The sequence below is a fragment of the Xenopus tropicalis genome, chromosome 5 (assembly GCF_000004195.4).
Source record: "Xenopus tropicalis strain Nigerian chromosome 5, UCB_Xtro_10.0, whole genome shotgun sequence".
Taxonomy (NCBI): domain Eukaryota; kingdom Metazoa; phylum Chordata; class Amphibia; order Anura; family Pipidae; genus Xenopus; species Xenopus tropicalis.
In genome coordinates, this window is record NC_030681.2 from 19207295 (window position 1) to 19215928 (window position 8634).

Here is an 8634-nt window from a genome sequence, read left to right on the forward strand (position 1 = left end):
GTAATTATATCTTAGTTGGGATCAAGTACAGGTACTGTTTTATTATTACAGAGAAAAGGGAATCATTTAACCATTAAATAAACCCAATAGGGCTGTTCTGCCCCCAATAAGGGGTAATTATATCTTAGCTGGGATCAAGTACAGGTACTGTTTTATTACTACAGAGAAAAAGGAAATCAGTTTAAAAATTCTGAATTATTTGATTAAAATGGAGTCTATGGGAGACGGGCATTCCGTAATTCAGAGCTTTCTGGATAATGGGTTTCCAGATAAGGGATCCCATACCTGTATTTTAAAATGGGGGGTATTATGTCACTTGTTGCCCTGGCCCCCTCTCACAGGGGCAGACTGTCGCTGTACTACCAAAATAAAAAAAGGACAGAATGCAAAGGTGACTGTATGATTCCTGTTTTATTATAAAATAGAAGCAGGGATATTTCCATGTAGTTTATTCACATAATAAAAAGGAAAAATAAAAAGGAAAAAGGGCAGCTTGACCTGCTGAATGCAAATTTGGATAAAATGTATAATAGTATAGGGAATTGGGGGGGTCCTTCAACTCTGGTGCTTGAGTGTTGCTGAAAGTGCTATTGGATTGGGCTTGTCCATGGATAGTATCGATAAATAACATTGCCTGCCTACATATCCTTGTGGGTATACTCTGACTATGTGGCTCTGTAAATGCAGAATACACTTTGTGCATATGAGCGACTTATCTCTTTGGGCACATAAGCCCCTTCGGTTTCACTCCATCCTGCCTGGTGCCAACATCACCAGCGACTTTCCTGGAGAAGCGACTTTGTAGCAGGTTGCTGTTAAAAGCGATAACAAGCATTTGGGATAATGGTTAGATCCATCGATCTGATTGCCCATGTAGACCTGTCTGGGGCACATAGTACCATAAGCAGTTCCATCCACAGAGAGGTTGGCTCAGTATCCAGGCTAGCCAGTATTACTTGGGGTGGCCAGTGAGTTCCTGAGGATGAAGTTTTAAGAGCCAAGGTCTACCAAGTTGGATGACATGGGGTTGAGGATTGAGTCCTGCAGTGTGTGGTGGTGCATGGGGTCCGCTGCTGACACTGGGATGGCGCTAGGTCCTTGGGGGTGGCTCATCCCATGAAGAGCCTGCAGGCCGGGGTTCCCACTGAGGAGTAAGGCCGGGCTGGACGAAGTGTGGTCTGGCGTTCCCGATGGAGTTTTGTCATCATCTGAGCTCCCAAGAACTGTTTTCCCTCCATTCATCGAAGTGGACAATGGGTTGTGGCTGTTGGAGTTGGAGTTTTCATTATTTTCCCTAAATAAAGAAGAAATATTGGCTTAATAGGGACAAATACGTGGATAGGATAAGGGCAGAAAGGGCATTTGGCACCTTATGGTGGGGAACATATTGTGTAACAAACAAGGTTGTGGAAATACAAGGGTTAAAGTCTAAGAAGAGTTGGAGAAAGTCTGCTTCATGCCATCCGCCCAACAGGCATTATTTTACTGAATCGGAGCGATCATCAAGGGGGGCAACTATATGGTGGGATGGTTGGGGGCAACTATATAGTGAGGTGGGGCATCATTCAATATGACTATGTCACAGGGGTCCCTAAAAATTTCACAGTTACGGTTCCTAAATAAATGTGTCATGATCGCCATGTAGGGCTAGATCACATGCCAAAACGTTGTTTCATTAATATAAAATCAACTAAAACAACAGGTTCGGTCGCAACTGCAACGTCCTGTGTTACCTAGTAAATATGTTGCATTTTGAGTTTTCATTAAACACTTTGTTACCAAACAAATCAGCGTTTATTCTGCAGCAGGAAAATGCGGAACGCGTTACGCAATAAAGCGCATTGCGCTCCTTTTGCAGGTTATATCATTGTAATAATGTCATAATTACGGGGCCAACACGTACCACCCAGGGCAATAAAGAGGGAACATAGTATTGTTATACGAACTTTACAATGTGAGTCTGTTGGCGCTATCTGATCTCCTTACTAAATTTACTGTCAGCAAACTGCTACTTAGTCACCCTAAACTGTCACTTGTTGCTGATTCTCTTCACAAAAATATAGACCACATGTAATGCTTTTTCTGCCGTTTTGGGGAATAAAAAATTAGCTGGTTAGAGGTTTATCTATTGAAAAAATAAAAGTGAAAATAATGCGACTGAAGGAAAGGAACAGAAACGAGTTCCCTGGGCTTATTACACACAGTGTGTATATTAGGGTTACATTCCCATGGAACTGCCATATACACCCCAGGGCCTGTCCATCTAACAACCTCAGAACCCCCCAGAAAGGAACAGTAACCAATAAGAATTAAGAGATTATGGATTATGAAATTCGTATTCCAATAACACACTTAGGGGGAACCTACCTATGAACATGAAGCATTTGTAAAAAAATCCGATCTGTGCAAGGCAAACAATAAAGTCGAACAGACGCACATCCTATACATCTAATTATATACACATCCAATGGCATCGGTCGAACAATTCCCAGGTGTAAATAAAACTGTCACTTTCTGTAAATGTGACCCGAAACAGGGAATTATCCCCCCCCCATACTGTAAATGTAAAATTCTTTGGAAAAGTCCAGTTTTTAAAAAATAACATTTTGCCCAATGAAACACAACGTAATTCAATAACAATTACAGTAACAAATAACGTTAAAACCACTGACAATGTGTAATAAATATATATTGGGCAGTTGCGTAAAAGTGCATTTAATTTATAATGAAAACTTGTATTTTTGGGTTTATATTCCATTTAAATACAATATACTTCTGTATACATATTATCTCGTTAAAGCTAGACCTGTTTCACTTCAGGTCACCCCCCAGCAATGAATCCTGTCATATATGAACTGCATTGGAAGGGGTGAGGGGGGGGAACATGAGTCCAAAACACTCACCGAATCTAAAAATATCCCTATTGGTATCAGCGCCCTGACTGGCAACAACTTTCCCACTGACACTAGTGAGAGTGACTGCCCTTTGCTTTCCCCCCAAATCCTTAGAGAGCTGAATGTGACAAGTCAAACAGGTGGCCTATTTATTACCTACAGTTATTGCAGCCCATTCAGCATTCTGTAGTTTAATTGCGTCATTTTAATAAATAACATAGCGCATTGGAGCGTCAAAAGCCCAGAGACTGTTTATTTATTTACTGTGTTTACAAATATTTAATTATGACTATTTCTAATTGTGAATTATGTCGTATATTTATTAAACATAAAAAGGATTCTCTATAACATTATTTATAAAAGCTCCTAAGGTTTATTCAAATGAAAAAAACATTTTCAGTAATTTCGTGAATTGTCTTATTTCGTATTTATTTACTTATTTATTTATTTAGCATTTTTCTACGATCTACCATCAATAGTCGCTTGTATTATTGTGCTTATTCCCCAGCCTGTATCTTAACCAGCTGGCAACACATGTAACTTTTCTATCTGATACATTGTTTTCCCATAAACTTCGTATTAAATATCAAGGAAGTGTAACCAGATGATTTACAAAAAATAAAAAAAAATCGGATTAATTCATTTAAAACCCATGATTCTATAGATACATAAAAGGGTAATAATGAAGGCTCTAAAAAATATTATTTCAACAATAATTCATTCAGTGGAAACGGGAAAATCATTATATCCCAGCTGAGTTTGTGCTACGCAAGGCAGTTGGGTATTTGGTTACAGCGATTGCATTCGATCAGAAGGAGATCGTATACCGCAAAATAAAGGAATAAAAATAGAATAAATAAAAGCGTAAAACAACAAAAAAGTAAAACGGTGTCGCTGCTGCCGAGCCATATTTATTCTCGAAAAACAAATATATATATATATACTAGCCCAGTATGGTAAGATCTAGTTTTACAAATGCTGTCAGTTTTAGTTATTTTATATTATTTGCAGTTTTAGTTTTAAACGATGTGTATTTGTTTTAGCAATTATTTATATTTATCTGCTGTAAACAATACACATTGGCGAAATGTTTTTTAGATCGCTTTAACAGAATGTTATACTGATTAGATCTAGATAAATATATATACATATTTTATTAAAGCGATATATATATATTTCATGAAAGGCATTAACCAATCATTAATTACAGCGATTTGACCAAAGTCAAATAATTACATAGTGCAGACAGGCCCATCACTATAATGACCGACATTTTGGATATACAGTTACCCCTGGGTGCTACAGGAGTACAGGAGCCTTTTTTTTTAATAAATAAAATATATTATATAATAAGTGGAATTAATCCAGTCAAATGCTGTGCTGCTACATTGTTTCAGGAGACAGAAGCAGCAGTTCAGCAGATTATTCTTTCAGTTGCAATTTACAATCGCAAATACATTTGAAAATCACTGAAAATGTTTATTGCATGACTTTTGAGAAGTTTAAGATATAGGTTTTATTCTTATGTCACTGGGCTAAATTGTATTTTTATGTTTACATGCCATTAAAAGATGTGAATGACGTTAACTTCACCAATTACTGACATTTTCTATATATAAATATCATAGGAAATCCTCCATGTTCCATAGATGTAAGGAGATATATAGTGCATGTTGTTATATTGTAGCCTTATAATTATGAGTGACCCAATGTTGCACAAATGATCTGAGAGACAAGTAACTGCCCCAGGAGTCCCAACTAAAGAAGGGAGTTCACATTATTATCTGTCCCCTTGTGCATATGTGGCCTGACCCATTGGGTGACATGGTGAGAGTCCAGGCCACAGTCATTAGGAACCTTTAGTGTTCAGGTGAGACATGTAGATCCCTATGACAGTATCTGGCACTCCTGGCAGAGGGGTAGGATGTTGGGGTTCAGGGGTTTGCATGGATCCTGATTCATAGAGAAAGATGGTATGTAAAGGGGCAGCAGAGCCAAGGGAGTAGGTGGTGGGGGTGTCTGTGTGTAGATTCTGCCTTATTCGGTATTGCTATATAGTATGGGGTGGTTCTGGTTGGGTAAACTGCTAGGCCCACATTAAGCATTGCCTCAGCCCAGTCATACTGCTGTAATACAGACACAGGCTAAACTGGGGGGGGGGGGGGGGGGCACATCATGGGTAGGATAGGGGTTATATTTTACACCTGATTCAGTTTAACAATATGACATTTTGTACTATTTGCACCCAAGGGTGACATGCAGGGGATAGTTATACAGGCCATGCAATACCTAATACATATCCCTATAGGCAGGCCTATCTGTCAGTTACTGTGCTGCTATGCACTGTGAATTTAGCTGTCATATAAACTATAGTTATTTAAGATGCCTGGATTATTTCAAGTGCAGAGGACAATGTTTTGAAGACAATTTAAACACAATATTTTCCTATTATCACTCTGGATTCGTGTGTGTGTGTGTGGGTTATTTATTAAGCACTGCTATAATATGTGGCTTTAGTTTAACGTTATATGCGGGGTATATAGCGGGGAAATAGCGCATTTGGGCCCTGAGATAGGGCCCCTAAAGCTTCTGCCACTTTATGTCCTGGCACATATATATGCTTTAAGTGGATGTGTGTTACACTGGTACCCCCTGGCACATCGGTGTGTGTGTGTGTGTGGTACATTGTGTTGCTATATGAGTGCTGCATGGTGCGATTTTCTGACTGTCACTCTCAGTCCTGGCACACATGGGTAATATAAAGAGCACTGTACATGCCCTGGGTTGGCATTTTGTGCCCTGGGACATTCATGTTGCTGGCACATATGCATGATACCAATGCCTGGCACACATGGGTAATATAAAGAGCACTGTACATGCCCTGGGTTGGCATTTTGTGCCCTGGGACATTCATGTTGCTGGCACACATGCATGATACCAATGCCTGGCACACGTACATGGCACAATTGTCACTCCTCTCTCTCACACACACAAAATGTAAGTGGAACCCTGTGCCCCGGTGACTGGGCAGGCGTGTAGGACCCTGGCACCCACTGGGTGCCTATGGCAAGACAAATCGGTGGGTACTTACTCGTACCTTTCCTTGGCCTCGGCCGCTCTGTCCCTCTGCCTCCTGTTTTTGAACCAGTTGCTGACCTGAGTCGTGGTGAGTCCGGTGGCCTCGGCCAATTCCCTCTTTTCCCTGGGCGAGGGGTAGGGGTTGTGGGCATACCATTCTCTCAGTACGCTCCGGCTCTTCTCCTTGAAGCAGTAACTGGTCTCTTCCCCGTCCCAAATGGACCGGGGTAAGGGGAACTTTCTGCGTACCCTGTACTTGCCCACTGCCCCCAGGGGGCGCCCCCGGAGCTTCTCCGCCTCAATGTAATGCGCCTTCAGCCACAACTGCTGCAACTTGGGGTGATTGTGCGGGGAGAACTGGTGCCCCTCCAGAATCTTATACAGCTCCCTGAAATTGCCCCTGTGGAACGCCACCACGGCCTTGGCCTTCAGCACACTTTCGTTCTTATGGAGGTGCTCGCAGGCCGGCAGGGACCAGAGGAAGCGCCCCAGCCTCTCTATATTGCCGCCCTGCTGGAGCACCTCGCACACACACGCCACTTGCTCCTGGGTGAAGCCAAAAGTCGGAAGCATCGACATGATCCTGGCTGGGGCCCCCTGCTGCTCCCCCCTACAGCTATAATCATCCAGTTCCGAAGGAATCTGCCCCCTCAGACCAATCCACAAGCCATGGGACCGGGGAAACTTTCTCCTTTTCGCAGAAACTTTTCTCCGACGTTAAAGTTTCGCTTTTGCCCTCCGCGCCGTTCCTGCTCGACTCCGCTCCGCCGACTTCTCTTGTGGGCGCCGCAGGGACTTCGCAGCGGTGCGGCGGATAATAGGCCAGTAAAAGTCTGCGCACCCGTTGTCTGGCTGCCTTTTTTAATAATATTATTCTAAACTGGCATGAAAAATGATTGTGCGCGCTGTGATTGGTCGGATATCTGACCCGGGGACTGCGAGGATAAGACAACAGTTTTAGTCAAATTAATTGCCATGGTAACCCTGTCAGTCAGGGGAAACCCGATCTGCTAGGGGGAGGCTCCCGGGCTGGCTTGACAGATTGCTCCTTACACTGAGAGGCAGCCTTGGAGCTGAAATATTAGCAAAAGATTTTCTTTCCTCGCTTTGATTGATGCAGCAGTGAGTCAGGGCGCAGGGTGGGGGAGTGACAGGAGGGGGGCGCTGTAATACTGTCAGGCCCAAAGCCTACTCACCCTGGGGGGGGGGGGGCAATGAAACTGAGGTGTGACAGGCGTGTGATCCCTCATTGGCCTCTTTATAATAATGATGATTGTTTATTTGCACAGCTCGCTGTTGGGCAGTAGGGGGGGGCAATACACACGGAGCTTTAAACATTGGTCCTACAGCTGTTGCTGAACTACAACTGCCAACCTGAAAACAAGTCTCCTTTCTTATAAAACTATAAACTCCTGGGGTCAGTTTGCTCCTCTCTTGACTTTATAACAGGGAAAAACACTTAAATGTTGCTATTCTGTCAGGCCCAAAGTCTGCTTCAGTTTAAAAAATATATGGTGGTGTTTTGTATTTCTGCTGGGGGACTGGGGGGATAATTTCTCTCTCTATTTCTGTCTGTCTGTCTGTCTGTCTGCTGTTTATTTCTCCCTCTTTATTAATAATAGTAACATATCTCCTATCTCAATATACATCTGTCTTGCGCTTACCTATCTTTGTATGTCATCTATGTATCGTATATGATTTATTTCTTATATCTATTTATTGCATAATCCCTGTCTATTGATTTCTCTCTTGTGCTCTTACTATTTATTATGTATCTATCTATCTATCTATCTATCTATCTATCTATCTATCTATCTATCTATCTATCTATCTACTATCTGTATCTATGAAGCATCTAGGTATGTCATCTATGTATCATATATGATTTCTTTCTAATATTTTATTTATTGCATAATCCCTCTGTCTATTGGTTTCTTTCGTGTGCCCTTACTATCATCTATCTATTAATCTTTCATCTATCTATCTATCTATCTATCTATCTATCTATCTATCTATCTATCATCTATCTATCTATCTATCTATCTATCTATCTATCTATCATTATCTATCTATCTATCTATCTATCTATCTATCTATCTATCTATCTATCTATCTATCTATCTATCATCATCATCATCTATCTATCTTTCTATCTATCATCTATGTAATCGATCTATTATCTATCATCTATCTATCTATCTATTTAACCTGTCATCTACCATATGTATCTATTAATCATCTATCTGTTGGTAAAAGACCATGCCTCATAGCCTATAGGCTGTATACAAGTTAGTGCCTTTGACATACACACTGTAGATCCCCCACTAGTGAGATGTAAAACATATCTACACATATCTTTACTCCTACAAAACACCCACAAACCTTAGGTAAGCTGGCAAGGGGTGGGGGGTGGGGGGGTGGGGGAGAGGATGAACATATGAGCAAATATTCATAATATACAATGTTTGCTTTCATTTTCCCTAAATTATATTACACTGTTCAAAGCTATTTGTTAATTGGTTGCTATTTGAAATTGCGCTTATGCACTTTAGCACCTATGTTAGCAAATCTGTGAGAGTACAAGTACATACCCCACAGGCTGGGGATGATGCTTTCTTGTACCTGTGGTACTGGTTTCCAGCAGGGTAGGAACATTCTACAT

General features: G+C 41.3%; 1 protein-coding gene across 2 annotated transcripts; it reads right to left on the reverse strand.

Moving 5' to 3' along the window:
* Positions 1-392: 392 nt before the first annotated feature.
* six2 (SIX homeobox 2) lies at positions 393-6891 on the reverse strand. Of its 2 annotated transcripts, none has more exons than XM_012962587.3 (2): positions 5992-6891; positions 393-1294 (listed from the first exon to the last, which is right to left on the reverse strand). In XM_012962587.3, exons 1-2 carry the CDS (start codon positions 6549-6551, stop codon positions 991-993), a joined length of 864 nt encoding a protein of 287 aa, XP_012818041.1. In that variant the 5' UTR covers positions 6552-6891; the 3' UTR covers positions 393-990. The 2 variants fall into 2 exon arrangements, with proteins under 2 accessions (XP_012818041.1, NP_001093745.1); NM_001100275.1 differs by having other exon boundaries at positions 5986-6806.
* Between the last annotated feature and the right edge of the window lie 1743 nt (positions 6892-8634).